The sequence below is a fragment of the Anoplophora glabripennis genome, unplaced genomic scaffold (genome assembly GCF_000390285.2).
Source record: "Anoplophora glabripennis isolate ALB-LARVAE unplaced genomic scaffold, Agla_2.0 scaffold185, whole genome shotgun sequence".
In the NCBI taxonomy this organism is placed as follows: domain Eukaryota; kingdom Metazoa; phylum Arthropoda; class Insecta; order Coleoptera; family Cerambycidae; genus Anoplophora; species Anoplophora glabripennis.
Window position 1 is genome coordinate 142,447 of NW_019416354.1, and position 23,728 is coordinate 166,174.

Genomic DNA, 23,728 nt, shown 5'->3' on the forward strand with positions numbered 1-23,728 from the left:
TAAACAAAAAAACCCAAAACTCTGATGATAGAATTGAGGTAATTTTTTTCGATAGGTATAGGTATATGGGTACATTATACCTACATTAGATATACCATTAGATACGAGTTTTCTGTAAAAATCTGATATACCAATAGGTAGGTATAACATTAAATTTGGCTGATAGCAAAACTAATGTGCCTTTTTCATTGACATTATTTTGTTTAAGTATGTAGTCGAGAGCAACTAAGCATTCCATCATTTATCCACATCCGTGCGATGGTCATATTTATTTACCTCTTAAAATAATTTTGAAGAATAATAAAGAAAAGAACAACCAAACGTAAAATTCTTATAATAAATATGAACACTTACTTATCTAACTGGCCATATTATATTTTTTTATTGTATAAAAATATAATATTAGCAATTTCCGTGACATCTTTTCGAACAGCGGTTTCCTCTGTGGAATAAAAAAAGTTTTAAGAACGGGTTGGGTAATGTGTGAATAAATTTATCAAAGGGGTGTGCACCTTATAGGAGTGGTCATGTAACTAGGATTAATTATATAAAAAAATCAATATTGGAGCCTTATACGAGGCTTCTGTATCTTGTAAAATAAAATCGTTTCTAAATTTATCCTTGGATGTTTTGTGATCCTTTTTAGTGATGCAGTTCTAATTACCACAAGTTCGCCAGTTTTCTAGGCGTCGCACCGGACTGCGACTGCCGCACCTGCACAACAGCAAGAGGCGTCCCGAAGACGACGCACCGCGCCGTTAGTTAAACAGCGCGCGAAAGGCTAGCCCGTTGACTGTTTGACGCATTGCAGGTACGTGTTGGCCAATGGGGAAGCTTTACTGTACGAGAATACGTTGTAAACAAGCCGCACCCGACGTTTAAACTTCATATAACATACGCGGTGAAAACTAGTTCCAAGTTTTTACACGATTATTCCAATTTTTTTCTGTTTTAACGATTATTGATATATGTAAATAGAGGCGAAACTGCGATTAGAAGGTTGCATTGTTACAAAAGAGTTAATATTCAACAATGCGATTGTGTTGTCCGGGTGTAGGAATATTTACTGGTTTATGTCGAAGCCGCACTATTGCGCTTTGGCGGTAGTGGTTTCGCAGCAGCAATCGTCCCTCCCCTCTATCTTCGTTCCTAAACAAAACGAGAAAAGACAGTTGGCTGGTGCACTTTGACGTGTAACGTTGCGAGAGACTTGGTAGTGTCGACATTATTTCGTTTAGTGTACCGTTAAATCTTAAAATATCGTAATGGTAAGCGAGTTTTTTTAATCATCAAATATGTAAAACGTACTACAAATATTCGCGGATTGCTTTAAACAATGTATTTTCTGGGAAAACTTGGATTCTTAGTTTGTAAATAGCTGTCAAATAGGACGTTAAGATACGAACCGGTGTATTATTGTGCCGCAATGCGGATCTTGCTCCTGTAATACAGATTTTTTGTTAATTTGATTAATTACACAAATTTTTTCAGTATCAATCTGCGGTTATTAAATACTGTGAAAAATGTATTGATCTGTTGCATACGTGGGGTGTTTACTTTGTGCGAAACAAATCAAATTGGATTAAGTGTAATAGTATGGACATCAGTTGTTATAATATTTCCTTTTTAGGCTGACCAACTCACAGAAGAACAGATCGCCGAATTCAAAGAGGCTTTTTCATTGTTCGATAAGGATGGAGATGGTACAATTACTACTAAAGAATTAGGAACTGTAATGAGATCGTTAGGACAAAATCCTACAGAGGCAGAATTACAGGATATGATCAATGAAGTTGATGCTGATGGTAAGTAAATAATTAAGTCAGTTCGGCAAAGTAATTAACTATCTGGTTAAATTTTCAGACTAATTTGCATTAATTACATTACTACTAATATCATAAAATTAACTTGCAACATAGAAAAGATTTTAAATACTGATTGGGTTTTGATAGGGCGCCATGCAAACATTGAATCTATTGAATAGTAGCTGTCGAAACGTGTAAACATTTTATTTCTAGGTTAATACTAAACGCAATATATTAAGTATTCTATTATTTATTCAATTTTTGTTATCAGAAAATAAATACCTAACATGTATTCAATTTTTGTGAAAAACTCGGATATTTTTCCTTAAAAAATTAGGTATTTGATAGCTAATCACGTAGAATTACTAAAATATTTAGTGTTACTGGTTGCCTATTGTTGTCACAGCCTTATCACAAATAATTTTATAAGTTTAGTAACGAACTTAAGTGAGTCATGTTTCTTAGTTTAATGATGACAAATTTTTAAGTTTTGCACATGTTGGTTTTATTATAGTGTTTATCGATTTTTTTATCAGTATATTATCTGTTTTGCCAGAAATAATGATGTAATATTTTAAAAATCAGATTTAAGCTTTTGATAAGATAACATTAATTGCACTTTTGATATGATAGCATTGTATTCTTATTAATTTCCAATAAGTATCAAGATTTAAAAGAAAATAAAATTACCAGCGTACATATTTTTGAAGCTTATAGTGATAGGTTTTTATATTTGTCTCCAAATTAAAAGAAAAAGAAATGCTCAAAATCGCGACACAAGTAAATTAAATTATGCATCGAGATATGTTTTACATTTAATTTTCAGAAGGTATAAAAAATACAGTTATTGTCTTATAAAAGTTCGGTAAAAAAAATTGGTTATCCAGTTAATTTCGTATTATTATACTAACAGCTGTTGCATTTACTTAGTACTCATATTATGTATATAATCACATTTGAATGTTTATTGATTAATGTAGACATTCATTCTCCATAAAATGTTTCATGCAAATGTAAATTAACTAATTACATACATGAATTTAATATTGTATATCGGGGTAAATCGGTGTACTTACATATTATTTTCTTAGGCCGCAAGAAAAACTTAAAAAACATTAATTTTGCAGATAATAATAATATCCATCAAGTGTAACGTTTTTTTTTTTTTTTTATTGAAACGAGTACCTATGGCACAATGTGGTAATGACGTGAAATTTTTTTAAGTAGGTATTATGAGTCGGTTTAGGCTAGTTTCCGAAATTGTGTGATTTACTGCGTTTTAAAGTAGTTAGAAAAATAATTCTTGCAATTATGTTTTGCCTCTGCACATCACACATATTTGCATGACATATTAAATTAAGTTGACCATGGAAATGTTACACGTCTGGGAAATTGTAATTAAAATTATTAATTGTCCAAAATTCCAGAACTGTATACAGTTTTTAATTATCCATTTGCCAGTTTTCGCACTTTCTCTAGTAAGTCGTGAAGGCAAAATATTCGTTAATATTTGGAATTAATAAAATAAACATCTGGAATTTTTTCTTGCCAATAAATTGTTACCTAATATATCTATTAACCGGTCACTTTCATATTTTTTATAGTTATATAAACTCTAATTTATTTAGATAATGTGCATTTCTAATTTGCGTTTGTATTGTTTCAAATAACTGCGATAAATTAGCCTAAAAATTTTGAAAAAAATAAGTTTTCTGTACCTACTTACTCACTTTTGAGTAGGTATATTAGAAACGTTTACTGAAACTTGTTCAAGACTTCTGAAACATATTCCTTTGCTTAACAGTAAGTGCAATTTAGGAATTTGTTAGCGTACCCATCATAAAATAATTCTGCGTAGAGTATATTGTCATGATAACAACTATTTCAGTTAATCTACATTATAAATTTTAATTAACTATTCATTTAACTTACATCATTTCATGTTTATATATGTACCACATTTGGAAGGTCGTCTTGTTTAAATATTAAACATCCTGAAAAATTTCATAAAATCGACGATTGATGATAATTATGATCATAAGATCATAATTATGGGTTTTCTGTAACCAAGATTCAGATTGCTACCATTTTTATAACTTAAATGATGGATTTATAAATAACTATTTAAGATCCCGTTTTTGGGATGATCATTCGTAAAAATAGCGAAAATTTACGGTACAAGTATACAATTTTTATAATTTTAGCTTGTACCGTACGATTAAAAAATTATTCAAATTTTGAATGACAAATAATAGGACATGCTCTTTGTTTATCCAAACATGCGCATTACTAATTATGTTAACACTGAATGTAACTAAGAAATCAGATTATTATGTACTGCAGGCTCCAAGAAGTTTTCGGTAAAACGCATTTTGTATTGTTTTGCTGTTAACTTTTTAATTTTTTTAAATAATTATAAAGTCGAAAAAAATCTAACCGTTTCTATTATTTGGTTCGTCAATTGAATAATTCACGTTTTTTAAACTCGATTTCGTATATTTCTACAGCAAATGATTATACTTTTGTATCAGCAAATTTGCAAAGAAATTAAGTACATTGAATTTTTGTGTGTAAATTGTTGTCGTATCGTATGGGCTTTAGATCTAATTTTAAAGGGAATAATCCAAAAAAACATTTGGATAATAGGTAAATCAGACTCTCTGAATACACAACCTTTATAAATGAATACAAGCCACGTGACCGATGAGCTTAGGCAACCCAACATTGCACGACTGGTACTGTCAACTAAAAATCCCTGAATCTTAGCGTCATCAATATTAATGATGCGTTTACAATGAACAGTGGCAAACAGTTGCGTCTACGCTTGAGGTGATGTGATCGTTGATTCATTGAATAAAATTTCGTGAAACAAAATGTTGTAGTTTAATGTATTCTTGATCTTACTGTTAAATAATTTATAATTTTACCAAAATTGAATTGTCAACGTGAAGGGAATAAATTACTGCTTGAAACAAAATTACTGGTCACGTGGCTTGTAAACATTTATGTTTTGCGGGATTCAATTTTTGCTTTTGGTGTAATCATTTTTTTGTAATAGAATCTTAGATTAATTATATGCAAACAGCAAGAACGTCTGTTGGTATAAAATTTCGCCAAGAAGTGGAGCGTCTTCATTTTGTTTAAATTGCGAGTTCTTTCCGCGACGTCGCTATTTACCATCCGCACGGTTCTGAATATTAATGAGGACAAAGACCAAAGAGGGAATTTTGTCACGAATAATAAAACCAATTTCATTTGACTTTGAAATGTCTGGAGACAGCATACGATAATATTGACAGTGTGAAAAATGTTCTCGGGAAGGGGTGGCATGTTTGCTTTGCTAATTAACGGCGGTTTATTATTTGTTGATTTTTGGGTTCATCTAATACTGTGTTATGAAGCAAATTGTCTTAGTCTTTAAAATGTTTCAGGTTTACGATACAAACCGATTTCAGACATAAAAGTCATATTGATATTTTTCGTCTTCAGTTCAATAGAATAGAAAAAAATAAATTGGTCTTCTAAACCACTGCACGGTAGGTACGTCGAGGATTTTATTATTGTAATAGTGACAAATATCAATAAAACCCCACTTACCTTTACTATAAACTTGGGGAAAATTTTCTAATTGAGGAATATATTTCGAAAGGAAATATATTCCGGAAGGAGATAACTATTCTCAATTTTCTAATTTCCTACCAATATTTTATGGACGATAAATAATCATGCATACATCTCGAGTTTTATTATAAAATAAATATAATTAAATTATATGTACAGTTCCACTTATTTTGTCTGGCTCGTGAATGCGCAAACGTGAGAAAGAGCTCACTAAATGCAAACAAAAGTTCAATCGGGAGAGAAAGCGAAAATGGGTAGAACCCTTGATATATCACAGGCAACTTTTAAATGCTGTATTATTTGCATAAATATATATGCATGTATTTATTATTTCTCTGCTTTGGGAATTAAAATTTTTTTTTTTTAAACTTTTTATGTGGGTTCCCCATTATTTTTTACGAGAATGTAGGTACTTTATAAATGCTGAAACGAAATGAGCTCCTAGGACCGCCCTACTTTCATCGACGAGATGAAATAAGTTTTTATCTGTAATTAGTCAATACTTTTCTTAATTTAGTTATGATTAGGGAAGATGGTTATATGCCATTCTACTATACTAGCGGAGAGATTGCCTACAAGTGCAGCTGAGCTACGGTTGTCTGGCAGCCGGAATCAAACCTACGGTTTCTACAATAACAATTCGTTATTAAAGAATTATGAAGTTGATGGAATCCCTAAAAATTATCTCGACGTCGCTGCTGTTACATCCTGTGAATACGTATTAATTTAATTGGGGTAGGCTAGGCAATATTTAGCATGTTTATATTTTCATTTTATTAACCATATTAAAATGTAATTTATGTATACAAAAGTCTTGTGATTCTAATGCGTACCTATCAGAAGAAAATTGCCCAAGGCCATTTTTGATATGAAAGAGTTTATCTTGAGCGGATATCGTAAACTTATTTTCCTTGTGACGATAATTATAATTGAACGTTTGATAGTGTAAGTATACGTTAATATTTTAAAAATGTCATTAGTTTTGTAAAATTAATTTTTTTTTTGAGTTGTGTTTGGATTAAATTACTTTAAAACCTCAATTCCGTAAAATCAATTCTTTTCTTGAGTCGTGTTTGGATTAAATTAGTTTAAAATCTCAATTCCGTTTTTCTGTTGTTGTAAGTACTGCACTATATTTGAGTATATTTACAATATACGCTCAACTCATGTTCACATTAAATGTTTTTTTTTTTGATAAACTGAGTTTGTCACAAGTATGTAAGTGTAAGTAATAACTGCGTTTATTTTTCTTGGTCCCACAACACATAATTTCGTAGTTTCGAACATCTGCATTTGTTTTTTAAGTAGTTTTGCGTCATCTATTAAGGCCATTGCAAAGATTTAATAGTTACGGTATTTGTACCATTTTGATTATATATACAGGGTGGTCCGAATTTTATGCAGGAAACTTCGAAAATAATATGTGTGTGCCTTATAAACATAGGTCTGGAACGGCACCGTTTTAGAGATACAGGGTGTTGAAGTTGTCAAAATAACTTGATTTTTTGTTTATATCTCCGGAATCTATTAACCGATCTCAATAAAATTTGGTACATGTAATGTATGATAGTAGGCATTATATTCCCTGAAATATGAGCTTTAAAGGTTCAACCAGTGGTGTACAACTGGACAGGGGTCACCTCTTTTTACAAAAAAACCTACGCCACTGCATTTTTTACATGTCATTGTAACTGATTGATATTTTAATGCACAAAATACGTAGAAAAGGTGACTTTAATTTTTTCCCTAAGATTCGCCGTTCTCAAGTTATTCATACCAATACAATCCCCTTGTGGCAGACACTTCTAACGATAATATTACAAGAATATTTGTTTATGTTTAAAAGTAAGTGCAATTTGTAAGCACATCAACAAAATTATTTACACTTCTTTCTACACTACCTGTGAGGTAGTGTGCGATATAAACAAAAAATCAATTTTTTTTAAAGCCTCAACACCCTGTATCTCTAAAACGGGGCCGTTCCAGACCTATGTTTATAAGGCAAACACATATTATTTTAAAGAGATCTATCTACCCTCGAAGTTTCCTGCATAAAATTCGGACCACCCTGTATATATTTTTTTAAGCGTTAATATAAAAATAATAGAAATCAAATATTGTGTTGATATTCGCGGATGTATATGTCAATGTTTTGTTGAAATAAATGCGTAGTGATGTGGGGAAAGGGGTTTGTGATACATCATCTTAAAATTATTCAATTATTTGTTCAGAAATGTTAAATTAGGAACTACGTTTTTAAGGATATTTTTTTGTCCAGGGTGTATGTGTACGTGTCTACATTCAGTTAAATTTAATTGAATTGTATTATGGTTCTCCTCTTTAGTGACAGTATCTTAACCACCGCACATAAATAAACTGATAATGACTATATCTATGAAAAATGCAGACAGCATACCTACAGAGATTAAGCTGGTTGAATTATATTAAAAACGTTCGGAAGGTTTGATGAAACTCACATGAGCGATAACTAAATATCACTAACATCTTTGACATAGATTGCATTATTATGAAGAAAACTATTTTAAGACATTAATCTGCAGAAATGATAGATATTCTGTTGTCATAGCACAATGGTAAATATAAAATAGTTTCGTTGTTTATACCAACTAACTTGACGTTCTATAGAAACGAGAAATATTCAATTTGCATAACTTTCTTATGGATCGATGTAAAATTTTATTGTTTCTATTAGGTGCTTCGATATTCGATACTGATTTGCAATGAAAAGGATGGATTTTTGTACTACTTTGGTTGATTGATAGAAATATTTTCATGTTTGTCCCAGTTTCCTTAAAATTGATCTGCAAAAATGAAAAATATTTGTGATTGTTGAAAAAACATTTTTTTATTTTTAGCTGGCTTGACAATATTAACACTAATTTACAAAAATAAAAATATTCAGTTTTCGTAGCATCCTAATTGGTCGATACAGAATCTTTTTATTGTTTGCACCAACCGTCTTTACAGTAGAAATATCCAATTTTCATATTGATTGGTGACCTTGATACTAATTGGCAGAAATTAAAAATGTCAAATTTTCGCAGCTTTTGGTTGGTTGACATAGAATCATTTCATTGTTTGCGCCTGCTGCTTTGACTGTAAAAGTATTCAATTTTGATTGGTCGATGTAAATTTGTTTCATTTCATTGTTTGCGCCTGCTGCTTTGACTGTAAAAGTATTCAATTTTGATTGGTCGATGTCATTTCATTGTTTGCGCCTGCTGCTTTGACTGTAAAAGTATTCAATTTTGATTGGTCGATGTAAATTTGTTTCTATCAGTGACCCCGATACTGATTTTCAGAAATGAAAAATGTTCGATTTTCCACCGCTCTCATTGATTAATGGGAAATTATTCCATTGTTTCTATCTGCCACCTTCATATTGTTATGCAAAAACGAGAAACATTTTTGCGTGTAGCTTTCTGGTTATCGATGCAAAATTGTTTTATCGTTTTGTTACCTGCCTTGGCACTAATTTGCGGAAATTAAAAATATTCATTTTAGTAACACGCTGATTGGTCGATACAAAATTGTTTCTCAGTACGATTTGCTTTGACATTCGATTTGTATGCAGCGGCTGTTTTGTAGCCCTTTACTTTTCCATTAAAAAAAATTGTGTCCATGACGTAACCTACGTGGCATCACTGCTTTGTCAATGTCCGTGTTTGGTGAAATGATGTTTTTATAAAAAGCCACTAATTTTAGAGCAAACTGCCACGTTCTTACTATTTCGTAACGGCGTACTAATTCAGTATCGATGGACGATGTACGATAGATAGGTATGCGAAGAAATTCTGAGACGTATCCGTTTGGCGTCTGCCTAACTTTAGTTTGTATCGATTAGATCAAATACACTTTTGCCAAAGGAATATTGTTAAGAAAATACCAAATATCTCAATTATTGTTATTTTTATTATTGGAGGAAAGAAAATCATTCGAGTTGGTTTTGCATTGTTTTATAAAAAGTATTAAGCCAAACGTGGCATAGTCAAATATTTGCAGATTTCACATACGATGTACGGATGTGAAATATGAACACGGCAAATATATTTTAAAATGTTCCAAAACGTTCTATATACGAGGTTCATAATTGTCCGCACATTATCCTCTAGTAAACACTGTCATTTTTATAAAGTTATTACGAAATTCCAGTCTGTAGAAATCAATTTTACTGATGTCGTTGCAACAGGTGCTGTTTACAAATTGGTATGACGTTTGTAAACCTGACGAACATTTGACAAGTGAAAACATACTCTTGAAAGTATCGATATGCAGCATATCACAATGCGGCACTTATTTAGGTTTGACCAAAAGGTTGGAAGATGTAGAGAGACGACTGCATTTATTCTGCGCAAAGAGCGTTATTTTTCTGCTACTGGGCGACTGTGGTGGAAGAAATATTAAGAAAGACTGGTGGATACATATAAGTATCATTGCATTTGACAAAAGTTTAGCAACTGACCGCATCATCTGGAACCGGCTTTAGCGTAGCTTCAAAGTTGCGTGGTTGCCACTAACACAATATGGGCTGGTTATTATTATTATTAATATTATTATTACATAAAGGTCCTAGTTTCTCTATCAGCGGATATTCTTGTTAAACCCCAAAAAAATTGATATTTCATATTCAAATTTATGTCATGTTTATTCAAATATTTTCAGACTGAAATAATTTCAAGTTGGTGTTTTCCAACCCCATATTGCTAAATTGAGGTCATGGTTGATCGTGCAGATAATTTGTATGTGCCAAGTTCTAACAGGACGTTTTTTGAGTTCCATGTAAATAATAAATTTCATTCCTTAAAGGCATTTCGTAGTAGCGCTACTGCTTCAGAAAATAGTACTCCTACGTAAGTCATTTACATAAACAGCAATTCATAATAATCCAACCAAGAATATTGATTATGTTGCGTGCGTTTTCGGAATTATAAATGTGTATTGATTCTTTCTTCCCTGTGACTTTAAAATAGACAAATTATTTCAACTTTGTATACATTAGAGTTTAGTGCTTCTTTGCAGATATCTTACAATTGCGATTGTTAGAAATATAATTATTGACAGTTATTCTTCTGTGAAGGAATACCGGAAATGTAGGACATAGTTAATCAGGCGGTTCTTCCGATGGTTTGTATTTGATTAATGATAAATGTGACCGAACAAATCCAAGGTTGCATTCTTGCATATATAATGTATTTTTATATTATTTTAAATAAAATAATATTCTAAAACATTGTATATTTTCGTAGCTGTATTACAATTACACGCATCTAATATGCAAGAATAAGAAACGGTTAATTTATTCAAAATTTAAATGCCATATTTTTTAAATTCTAAGCTTTATGAAAGGCTAATTTGCCACAGTAAAATTTTAGGTTGTAATCTGTAAGCAAATATTTTCTATAATTAAGTTTATAATTTGATTGCATGTCATATAAGTTTTATAATACAAGGCAAATGTTTAAAAGTGCACGTTCCTGTAATAAAATAATTTAAATTTTCGTGTTGGTTAATTTCAAAATGTCCGGTATTCTCTCAGACATTGTTCGTTGGAATTTCGGAATTAGTAACGGATATGGAATTTAGAACGCCTATTGGAAACTGCGCTGTACATCCAAACAGTCGCCAATGTAACTGTTGTATTGCTGGCATATTTGTTTTTATTACTTTGAAATATTCTAACAGTTTTCAAATGGGGTATAAATGAGTGACAATGTTAATGTAGTTTCTTCGCCGAAGTATTTGTACCAACCAATGTCATCTATTTCTAGTAGCAAATTAGATTTTAAATCTTTTAGGGTTCATAAAGCTAAAATAATTTTAATAGCTTAACAAAATTACACTAACATTATGCGGCTAGTTACTTTAATACTGCCTTTTTAATATTTTCGTACCTATATTCTGTACATTATTTGGTACAAATGTAAAACTATAATTCTAATTGTGATCATTTTTTGCTCAGGGTGGCATGCAACACAATGTTTTGATTGTGTATAAAATAAGAGAAAAGTTTATATGAACATAGATTCGAATAGGTCCGAATTTTACTTTTTTCTTAGAAGTCATTTTTGTGTTTCCTTGTAGATACGATTCATTCTACATAGTAATCAAGTAATCAGACTCAAAACCAATTTATTACAGTTTACAAAGGGTCATAAAAGGAGCGTATTTAAAAAAATTCACGATATCAAAGGGTTGGGGAATAAAAAAACAATTAGTCATTGTCGCTTCTTCTTCTTCTTCTTCTTCTTCATTTAGTGGTTGGTCCTTGAAAAGTCCCATAGCACTGCGGCCTAATTAGGCCTATTGTGCGTCCCACTACTAGTCCTATTCAGCAAGTAGTTTTGTTCTTTTTACAAAGTCCAAAAGCTTCCTTGCTGACACTTCTCTCAGTTCCCTGGGTTCCAAATAGGGTCTCCCAAGGAGCGCCATTCTGCTACGTGCAAATCCCGGGCACTCGCCCAGGATATGCAGAGAAGTTTCATCCTCCGATTCACATCCTCGGCAGACCGGACTGTCTACAAGCTTCAGCTTATGTACATGTTTCCTAAAGTGACAGTGTCCCGTTATGAGTCCTGTCACTTTCCTGAGCCGGATTCTGTTCAAGCTCAGTAGCTCATTCGCTCTTCCCTTCGAAGGATACTCCATAAGCTCCTTAGAATGGCTATGTCCTGGCCTTGAAGTCCAGTATTTCCTGTGTTCTGTCTCAGTCCATTTGCCCAGAGCCCGCCTGACCACACTGGGAGATGTGCCACAGAAGGGCTCCGGGCCAATGAACACTGTCTCGGATCCCTTCCTAGCAAGTTCATCCGCTTTCTCATTTCCACAAATGCCTTTGTGCCCTGGCACCCAACACAGTCTGACTGTATTGTTGGTGGCCAGTTCAGTCAGCATTTGTAAACAGTCCCACACCAGTTTTGAACTTACCTTGTGTGCGGCTAAAGCTTTAATTGCAGCTTGACTATCAGAGAATATATATATGAGTTTACGTCTATAACCTCTACGTACATTCTCTGCCAGACACGCCATTATCGCGAAGATTTCTGCTTGGAATACAGTAGGGAACTCCCCCAGACTGTAGCTTGCACTCCATCTGGGTCTGAGTCCATATATTCCTGCACCCGTCCCTCTGGTCATTTTGGAGCCATCTGTAAACCAGTGTAAACAGTGTCGCAGTAATAAAAACAAAATCGGATGAACTAAAGTGGTCGTGATTCCAAACATTATCCTTACATGATTTTAAAAGATAATTCATGTATTTTAACGATCTTCAAAATAATGACACAAATGAAAACCCAAAAAAAAAATAAAAAGCTTTATCTTAAAAATGAAGCGTTTGCAGAACTATATTAATGTGATTTTTTTTCTTATTTTTGACCAGAGAATCACTGGAACAATTTTGTCGAAAACATTTTGCAACACCTTGTGTGAAATACATCAACTTAAGGCAGTACATATTTTTTAAACATACGAAGCATATGTTTGAACTGAAATATTTTTACCAAATGATCAGTTAAAATTTATTTCAAAATGTTCGGAGATACGTAGTTAATGAAGAGTGTAGTTTGAGACGTATTTGTTTGTCTTCTGATGTGTCGTGGTAATGCATTTTATCGAGTTGATTAAAACTAAAACGCACCTAGGCAGAGCTTCTAGAAAGTGACACTAAAAATTGAGCAGCCAAAGTTTTTGAAACAATTATTTTGTAGGCGTGGTGTTAGTTGGCAACCAACCTATGTACTTACATTATTCATTAATGTTATTCGAAATATATATTTTTTTTTATTCTCAAATAGTCCCAAACTAATAATGACGTCCTAACAGCCACATGGAAATGCAAGTGATTGATTTTTATCAGTGTTCGCATCTGGCTATTTCATTCCTAATGTCGGACACATCGTGCTATATATAAGTATGCGTAATTCACGTGTTCCAAACTTTGCGTCTAAAAGCGACACCCGTGTTTCTATTGTCATTGTCGGACTGGACCACAGGCCACAGGGCAAGCCAGCAAATGCAAAAATTAAAATGTTACATCTACCAAATAAAACAATGAAAGAAATGCAAATATAAAATAATTAATAAGGATTTAATAGGGCCTGTATTCGTTAAATGAATTTTTATAGTAATTCTCAATCATCTGACCGACATTCATTTATTATTATAGCTCGGTTTGTGGATGTGCAAATTCGATGCAAGTCTGGTATAAAACTGTAGACAGTAGTTATTTACTTTAAAGTATATAACTTTTCATTTAATATTTACGTCGTGGTTTCACTTAAAAATTATATTAAATATGTATATGTATTATAAATATGCAACGCAAAAAATGTTATTTTTCATTTGAGAACTAATTCAGAAACATCAAACTTGTTGGCAAAAATATACTTTGCTTCAATTTGAAATAATTACTCCGTTTCAGCCAACATAGGGAATTAGCAGTCACTATCGATTTACCTATTTGAAGTTAATGTCCCATTTTTTAATTTTTTTTTTATAAAAATGTAGGTGGCTGACGTTCTAAATTTAGAAATATTCTTGTAACTACAAAGGAAATTTATATTTACTATTAAATCGCTATTTATAACCTGACATTCGCCTAAATGCACATAAACACTTTGAATAAGATCTTTCAGTGTTTCCTGTCTGAATAATATGTTTCTAACCTCCAGTTTAATTCGAACTTGTGCCTCATCTAATGTGGCAGATCTATAAAAATGCCATCTTATGTACTACCTCTTCGTCCTATTCATCTGTTGGGAAAAATGTCATTCAGAAAGGTTGGGCGAGTTGTTTTAAAACGTGGTGGTGTCCTATTTGGCTGAAACCAGATTTGATAACTTGATATATCATCGTTGTTATTATTCGAGAGTTTAAATAAAAATGTACATAAATTTGTTTGGGGAAAGTACCAAAATTCCTCCACTTAAGGAAATTCCTCTGATTTCCCCCATGAATTACTTCGAATTCGTCCGACTCCTTTGGATTCCTCCGAGTTCTTCCGACTTCTTTGAATTGCTCGGAATTTATCTTCGAATTCCTTAGACTTCCCCATGGATTCCTTTGACTTCCTATTCAATTTATTTTACTCGATTCTGAATTATTTTTTCAGTATAAAACAGAAAAGCAATTAAAAATCAAAGTGAAGGTGTATTTATTATCTTTGCCTCTATTCATATTCACAATTAGATGTGCTTTCCTAGAGACAACATACTGGTAAATTTTAAAACCGTATGTACTTAAATTGCATATACATAGTTTCGGTAATATACAGGGCGATTTCCAGCAATTGGACAAAAAAATTAGAGTGAAATAGGGCATAAAAGATGTTATAAGTTTGTCATATAAACCCGGGACAAAGTATTAACTGTTTAGAAGTTACATTGTGTTGGATTTAAAAAAATATACAGGGTCGGAAAGTCCTCATGGCTCATCGGCCGTTACGTGAGAGCGATAAAGTAAGTCATAGAAATCCATGCGATAGAGAAGGATGGCTATAATGAAGGTGTCTCATAGTCACCGCCCGTTTCGCCCTTCCACAAATAAGATCCACTTCCACTTATAATTCAGCGACCGGTTGTTATCTTTGTTTTCGTCGTTTGCCTTTTCTGTAATAGATGTCACTACTTATACAATTCCGACTTCGTATTCCGATATGTTAATACAATTCGTTAACAGAGGGCAGCACAATTTGTGATGCCAGATCTACAGATTTTTTTGGAATTGGGAAATAGGGAATTTTGCTTTATTTCTTGGGATTTTTAAGTCATTTTAAAAAGTATACTTAAATAACAACTAAATGAACTTTGAATGCAGCTGAGCACTATACTCCATTTGAATAACTTCTCAGTAGGGGAAACAAGGGCACTAGATTTACAAATAGAGGTATCTACTAGCTACTGTAAAAAGTAGTGACATCTATTAAAGAAAAGCCAAACGACGAAAACAAAGATAACCACCGGTCGCTGAATTACATGTGGAAGGGCGAAACGGGCGGTGACTATGAGACGCCTTCATTATAGCCATCCTTCTCTATCGCACGGATTTCTATGACTTACTTTGTCGCTCTCACGTAACGGCCGATGAACCATGGGGACTTTCCGACCCTATGTATAAAAGGACCAGTGCTAGTGTCGTTGTATTAATAACACGACTATTGATTCACTCTTTACAGGGTGGTTTCACTTTAAATACAGAAACTATAGGACTAGATTCATTGCCAAAAAATAAGTAGAATTTGCTCTATAAACTTTTCCTGCGAGACTCGATATTCGAGATACATTGTGTTAAATCTATTTGCTAATGCTGTTTTATTATTTAGTTTGATATTTTTTCTAGAAATAAAATTATTTCTACACAAAACTGCCAGTAGTGTATTCTTTTCTTGGGAGAAGTTGATGGACCCTTTAGTAGCGCGTCACTGGTTAAAACCGGGAGGTTTCCATCAAATATACGGATTAATTATTAGGAAAATTCAATAAAATGTAAAAATAAGTCCAAATATCTATTAAACGGCTGTTACTATTAAAAAACACCGAGAAACATTTAAGGTAACAGTCCCTGAATGTAACATTATTACAAAAAATCGCCAGTGGCGTATTTGTATTTTTTTCTTGGGAAAATGGGACGACACCTCCAGTAGCACGCCACTGGTTAAAGCCACAAGGTTAATATTATATTCAATAAAAGGTCTAATTAAGTGCATAAGCTGTAGTAAATTTCATGGGAATAGTTCAGCGCAATATGAGAAAATATATATTTTTTTTGAAACTTGAACAACCTGTATCTCGAATACCACGTCCTCCAGGAAAAAAGTTTATAGAGCAAACTCTACTAATTATTTGGCAACTAATCTATTCCTGCAGTTTCTGAATTTAGAGTGAAATGACCCTGTATAGCTTAACATTTTATACAAAATAAAATTTTTACCTATATGTCCATTATGACCATAAGCCTTAAATGCTTTCATGGGCGTAGCTAGGGGGGCAGGGGTGTGCACGGCCTACCCCAGAAAGCCCGGTGCCCACCCCAGAAAAGAGATCCAATAATGTCATCTTTCTCATATCGATAAGTCGCTGACTGCGCGGCCTTTTTTTATAATCAAACGAAATAGTGTTTAGGTTTTGACATTTTACACACTGCGTATTGTAAAGTACTAATTTTGGATCTTTTTTTTTTATTTCAGGTAACGGCACCATCGATTTTCCAGAATTCTTAACGATGATGGCGCGTAAGATGAAAGACACAGATAGTGAAGAGGAAATTCGCGAGGCATTCCGAGTATTTGATAAGGACGGCAACGGTTTTATCTCCGCAGCCGAATTACGTCACGTGATGACCAATCTTGGCGAGAAGCTCACGGACGAAGAGGTAGACGAAATGATCCGGGAGGCCGATATCGACGGTGACGGCCAAGTCAATTACGAAGGTACGCTGAAATCTGGTGCACATGTGCAACCTTCTCATTTTCTTTGGTCATAAATAAATTTAGCACTTTGTATTTCTGGTAACAATGCCTACTTTATGTCCTTACGGCTGTTATATGTAAGGATTTTTTTTAATCTTATTTAGTTCGTATATCCACCACAAATAGATTAAATATGTGAATAATAGAATTATTTATTTTGACTCAATTCAGTTTTTATACAAGAAACTTCTGGTTATTGAGATGTTTTGAAGTTTATTTTTAGAGCAGGACTAAAATCTTATTATTTTTTTAATAGATTATCCTTTTTCATAAGATGAATATTTTTAGACATTTTAAAAAACTGATTACCAAAATATTTTTATATTTAAATAAATTAAGCTAATTCAAATAAGTTCTAAAAAGTTTCCTAACCTTTAGCAAACAAAGGTATACTTAGACCGCCACTAAAATAATAAGAAATTAAAAATAATCTATTCCATGGGCGTAGCCAGGAATTTTCCTAGGGGGGCAAGAGCCAGTAAGTGAAATCTTGGTTGGCCTAAAGTGATTCAATCTGACTGTTTTCCACTACATGGCGTATATTAACCATAATGAAGAAGATTTCATACTTTTGCTTTATTCAGAAAAATATACCAATAGTACATTTTCTGAAAAGGACATAATGTTCTCAGCCCGGTTATTAATACATTTTTTATATGTTTGTTGATATATCTTCGATTTTTTTCTGCTAATAATTCTATGTATTTGCTTTGCTCAATAATTTCTGGAGGAGTTAATGTGAATTCTTCCATCTCAAATAATAAATAATTATTTTTATGGATTTAAATAAGAACAATATGGCGATTACTGTATACCAGTTATTTACTTAACAACACTCGTCTCAGCAACCACAGACGACTTAATGAAATTATTATTCATGAAAGAAGTATCATACAGTTTTAATAATATAAAATAAATAGCTTTGTTTGCTATTATGATAAAATTTAATATGATTGGCGAAAAAATTATGTGTTTAACTTGACAGTAAGTAGATCTAATGTCTTGACTGCTTTGATAGACTCAGCTGCGCCTCGTCTGTTATACTAGTCTTGGCATTAAATCTTGTACTTTACTGCCTAGTTAAACAAATAAATATTATGCCCTGGATGTAAAAGACTTTTACTTTCTGTAGACAAAAACTGTTGTTTTGGCACTTAATAAATATCATGCAAAAGTCAACTTTTAATGACAGTTTAGAAAAATGTAATTTTTGAGACTTGCAGCATGCAGCAAGAATTAGGGGGAGCGTGCCCCCCTGCACCCCTGGCTACGCCCATGATCTATTCAATTGAATTAATTAAAAACCACATATATGGCATATTGAAATTATTAAATTATATTTCCTTCAAACAATTTAAGTTATTTCTTCTAATAGCTATAACTGCAAAGGCAAACACGAAATTAAGTTATGATAAAAATTATATTACTTATTTCTGCATTTTAAGAATTGCTTTTTCAAGTGTTTTTTTTAAATGCAATTTATTGTAATAATTCATAGATGTAGACATATTTTTGGCACTTTTTAATTCATTGACATTATATGTTTGATATTCTAATTAATTATAATCTATTAATTCCATTTTTAAAAGGTTGGCACTTGAGATGAGAAAATGATCTTTAAAATGTAAGTTATATAATTTATCTTATTGTGACTGAATTTTGTGTTGGTCCTCATTAAAGTAATGTTATAGCTATTAAAAACAAAAATAGGAGATAATTCCTTAAAAAGTTCAATAATTTCAGTGTGCCAACTGCAACTTTTTCATTAGTATTATTAGAATTGGGAACTGGGCTATTTTTCATTTTAGAGTTATTAATGACCGGCTTGTCTATGGAATTATTTCTATTTATATTATTTAATTAATATATTTGATATCAAAGATGTAACTTCATTTAAAGAGAATTTCAGAAAATGATTAGAGTTCATTTAGATTAGCTTATGCAATATCGGCAATTGTAAATTGTACAAATAGTTTAGAAAATTTCCAAACATTCGTAGTAAAATTTAATAAACATCTACAATATTTTATAATTTGAGAAACAGTAAATGAATCTTGCATGGTGGTGGATCCCTACTTTCTATATAACTCAGAATACACCTTTAACACTGGTGTTTTAAAAATATTCTTTCGTTTTGTTTAGTTATCAAAGCCATATATGTTTCACGTTCATAAATCTTTCTATTTAGCTTTACTCAGAATAAATATTTTTCACTATATTTTCTGCGAATGGTCTAGTGTATGTATATTTTGAGTAAAAAGTGTGTCGTAGGCAACAATGTTCCAAAAATAATCAAGTGGTGATGTAACGTTTAATTGAATTAATTAGTGAAAAAGCTTGTGTGAAGCCATATATTCTTATTTGCATTTGTCGTGATGCATTGTGTCATTATTGTGGATTTCTTACACATAGAAACTTATACATATCACTTGGTTGTGGGAGCATTGTATAGTAGACCAGAAAGCGTATGACTGGTAGTATTCCTTTGCAGATTTCCGAGCTCTATCGCTCATAGTTTTCAGTCGGTACTCAACACACGCTTCGAGCTGGTCAGTTTGTAGACTTGCTTTGGGAATGTGCTTAGTGGCATGTTTTACTTAATGTCTTATCGGTTTTTCTCTTACCTTTACTATCCTTTTCACTGTTCGCACTTAAAAAAACGAGTCTAATAGAGTTAAGAAGCAAAATGTCCTTTCTGTAAATGTTTTATTGTGACAAAATTTAATTTTATTTTGTTAGTGTGAGATTTAGTCATTAGTCTCCTATAGACATTACAGGTTGAGTATGGCACAACACAATGTGTCACTTCGGTACGCTTGGAATGAAAATGAACAGATGTCTCCACAAGTGCTAAATGTGGCATCAATGCCTTCTTACACATTTTTTTTAATATATTTTCCACATTTTCATACCAAATACATTGGTGCGATACAGTTTGTTACGCCGTTTGTTTTGGTAAGTTTTGTAAAAAATTTTCAATGTACGACGTATTTTCAAATCATATCCATGGAATCCATTTAAGGGAGCTACCATAATATTTTGAAGTTGTTTATGTTAATTCGAAAATTTTCATCTTAAAACGAATTTTGCAGTCGGTATATCTTGGGAGCATACTTTTGAATTAAAGTGAAATTAATGAAGATGAATAAATTTCTCTCAATTAGATTTATTGACAGTTTCATTTCGTGATAAGAATTTGCTCTTTGACTTTATTGGACTTACTTTAGTTCCTTTGTCTATGCTTTTGATGTTAGTTGGTATTTACATAAAGCACATTTCCAAGAAATTGGACCATGCATTGTCGACCTCATGTCATTGTATCGCCCCACCCATATCTCTTAATCATACTAATAGATCTATATAATAATACGTATGTTTGTTGATGTTGTAATTGTTACAGTGTAAACATTTTAACATATTTAACACAAACATACAGAGATATATCTTTGTTTTAACTTATTTTTGTTTTATCTCTAAGATGTTTTAAAAATAGAAGGAATTTTATAAACGCCTAAGTTTACATTGAAACACTGTCTAATTGCTAAATGCAGTCGTCACTTATGCACCAACAATGTTTTCATTTAAAACAACATAAAGGAAAACTGTTAAATTTGTCAACAAATTAACATACATATTTGTTTAAATTTTATTGATACAGAATTTTACACAGGTTTACACAGTACCATTATCAGTAGGAAGGAAAATACCATTACATATTAAATTTCAATTTTGCATGTATATTTTCTCCAAGGTTTTTTTTTATTTGGACATTTTTTCAAATTATTACTTAAAATTTGTATTTAGGTAGTTCGAATTTTTGTTACATGACATCTCGAATATTTGATATTTATAAATATTTGAATATAAACAAAAGTAACCACAAAAGCAACACAAATATGCATGATTTTGAAAATTTAATGAGTTGACCAATTAAAATGTTTTTATCATGGAAGATTATTGTGATATACATTCTGTCAAAAGAGTATCTGGGTTTTGTCAATAAAACAATATTCATCATCAACATTTATTTTGTCTCCTTCCAAATAGGTTCCATTTTAAATGCATATTCCGATATGGACTTCAACTCCTTCAGCGATTTTTGGTTTATGACTTATCAACTCGAACTTTTCCTAGCAGGGGCCATATGGTGGCTGCTTAATGACATTTGTTGAGTTTATAGTCAAAAATTCAATCTCAATTATCACTTTGTGTGATGCCGAATTATCATTGTGCAAAATCCAAGAATTGTCCTTCCATAAATCTAGTCTTTTGTGGTGGATACTATCTCTCTATCAAAAGCTTCATAACGCCCAGATCATATTTGTTGATTGTTTCTCCATCCGGAAGGAATTCTCTGTGGACACCACTATAGTCGAAGAAAACAGTTGAGTTTTGATTGACTGACGTGGTTTTTTTGGTTTCGCTTTATTAAAAAAGCACCATTCCAAAGGTTGTTGGCTTGTTTGTATGCCAAACTCGTTAAGCCATGTCTCTTAAGCCAAAACATCAAGGAAAATGATGCAAACTGATTTGTGAGATATGTTTAATTCATATGCCAGATCTCTCAAACTATAATGGTGGTTTGCAAGCACCATTTCCTTCACTTTATTCATGTTTTCTTCAACTGAAGAAATATGACCAGAACTTGTCAAATCATCAACCTCTTCTCGACCATGTTTGAATGTTTCGTATCATTTGTTGTTTGAGTTTTTGATAAAACTGAATTATTCTACATCTTTTCCAACGGTTCAGCACAAAAAATTCATTGGTAGCACAAAATTTTAGTCAAACTCTTTGTTCAATAACATCCATAGTAATATCCACTTTAGGTGGACTAACAAAATTAACAGCTGTAAATGAACTACTTGACAGATCGCGCTCAAACTCGCGTCAGAGTAGAGTACAGTGTTATCAACTTTCCATCAAAAATGACAAGTCAGATGCTTTTTTGACAGAATGTATTATGTTTTAATTTGTCACGACTATTGTAGCATGATATATTCAACAATTCAGGTGAGATTGCATGAACATAATTGAAGTAGAGGTAATTTTTTTTATTAATTGAGGGAATTTACATGCATATTACTTAAAGAAACAAAAGTGATGGGTTATGATATAATGTTCCTTGTTATTATGACTATTCCTTCTATTTTTCCGTAAATATGAAAATATTCGGCGTAATGCACCTTCAGTATGTGTTGGTATCCGTAGATTGAATGTAAGGTTAACTTTTGCACCGTATTTTGTTGCAGAGTTCGTCACCATGATGACCTCAAAGTGAAGAAGCCAACAGTTTGCATTTCAGCTTTCCATTGTTTCATCCCGGCTCATTATCTACATTTTCAACATCTCGAACTTTTTGCTTGGCTGCCGGGCCACTAAAGTGAATAACTTAATCGTTATTTAATTTACAAGACAAATTTAATTAATAATAAATATTTATAAATTAATATAATTGTGTAAATTTTTGTAATATATTTGTTTTTGGGAAGGTGCCACACCAGTATCTACCTGTACTATATCAAACAATTCTGTGCTACGTGTCTAGTTGAGTCAGTCGTTTAAACTTATTCACAAAGTATGAAAAAGGTACTTATTATATAAATAAAATAAAAAATCGTTCTATTTGATGTTAGTTTAGGGGATACAGAGAATTAGATCACACGTAAAGAGTTTCATGTTTCATACTTTGTGATCCAAATAAATCTGTGCACTTACTAATAGTATGTATCCCCTTAATTTTTGGGAAAAGGTTACTGTTAGGTTTTCTTTTTTCCATCATCCCATTGTACTGTATTGTAGGTTTTACATTTTTTTAGTATATAGTATTTTCAAATATAAAATATAAGGATTCTTTTCGTTCAGCATGTTATTTTTATTAAAATTTTTTAATTTATTTTACAGTTAAGTAAGTCGGTAACATAACGGTTACTATGTGAAATTATTAGATGTTTAAATTTGAAATAAATGTGACTAAAAATATTTTACCTGGTGATTCGTTAATAGTACCCGTATTTGGAATATATTCATTTTTTGTTATAATTTTTTCTTATTTAAAATAAAATAATTACAAAATGTTTACACTTTTAATTAACTCACTCGATTACTTCAATTACTAATTTAGTAACAAACGGTGTTTTACAGTGAAAATAAGTAGGTAAGTACAATTTAAAACATATTAAATAAATCTACTCACATATTCGTGTACAGGGTATTGCAATCTTCTACTGACAAAATTCTATTCGTGATTCTCTGACAAAAAGGAGGGCCCCTAAGGCCGGTTTTTGGCCTACTTTATATTTGGCTGAAAAAATCAGAAAAAATTTTTTTTAGTACCTACTAGCAATACTGAATCGTTTCCACCCTAAACGGACCAACCCCCTCATCCTCCTGTCCCCCTCCACCCCCTTAAATACCGGGGAAACCATCGCTTATTAGAGGAATCTAAAGAGCTTGGAGATGCGAAAGACATTCAATTCCTATGAATCTTACATATGAAGAGTTTTTTGGGTCGCTGATCACGAATTTGGTGTCAGAATCACGAAATTCAAAATGGCGGATCGAATATGGTGGACAAGAAAAATTGAAATGTTTTCAAAATGCATGAATTTTTTTATAATGGGGTTTTTTGGGTCTACGATTACGAATCTGGACTAAATCACGAAATTCAAAATGGCGGACAAAGAGATTAAAATGTCTAAAATGCATGAATTTTTGTGTAGTGGGGTTTTTTGGGTCTGAATACGAATCTGAAGGCAGAATTATGAAATTCAAAATGACGTATTCCATATCACGGACAAAAAAATAAAAAGATCTT

General features: G+C 32.2%; 1 protein-coding gene across 1 annotated transcript; it reads left to right on the top strand.

Moving 5' to 3' along the window:
- The first annotated feature begins 1,152 nt into the window (after positions 1–1,152).
- Positions 1,153–22,893, top strand: LOC108906659 (calmodulin). Its single transcript, XM_018709973.2, has 4 exons — positions 1,153–1,268; positions 1,631–1,805; positions 16,630–16,872; positions 22,164–22,893. The coding sequence occupies exons 1-4, from the start codon at positions 1,266–1,268 to the stop codon at positions 22,190–22,192; spliced, it is 450 nt and encodes a 149-aa protein (XP_018565489.1). The 5' UTR covers positions 1,153–1,265; the 3' UTR covers positions 22,193–22,893.
- Positions 22,894–23,728: the final 835 nt, after the last annotated feature.

What these genes read in the sequence shown, in the direction of transcription:
- LOC108906659 (XM_018709973.2), top strand. An exon ending in CAATGAAGTTGATGCTGATG is followed by an intron (nt 1,806 to 16,629) that starts GTAAGTAAATAA and finishes TTTTTATTTCAG; the next exon opens with GTAACGGCACCATCGATTTT. An exon ending in CGGCCAAGTCAATTACGAAG is followed by an intron (nt 16,873 to 22,163) that starts GTACGCTGAAAT and finishes ATTTTGTTGCAG; the next exon opens with AGTTCGTCACCATGATGACC.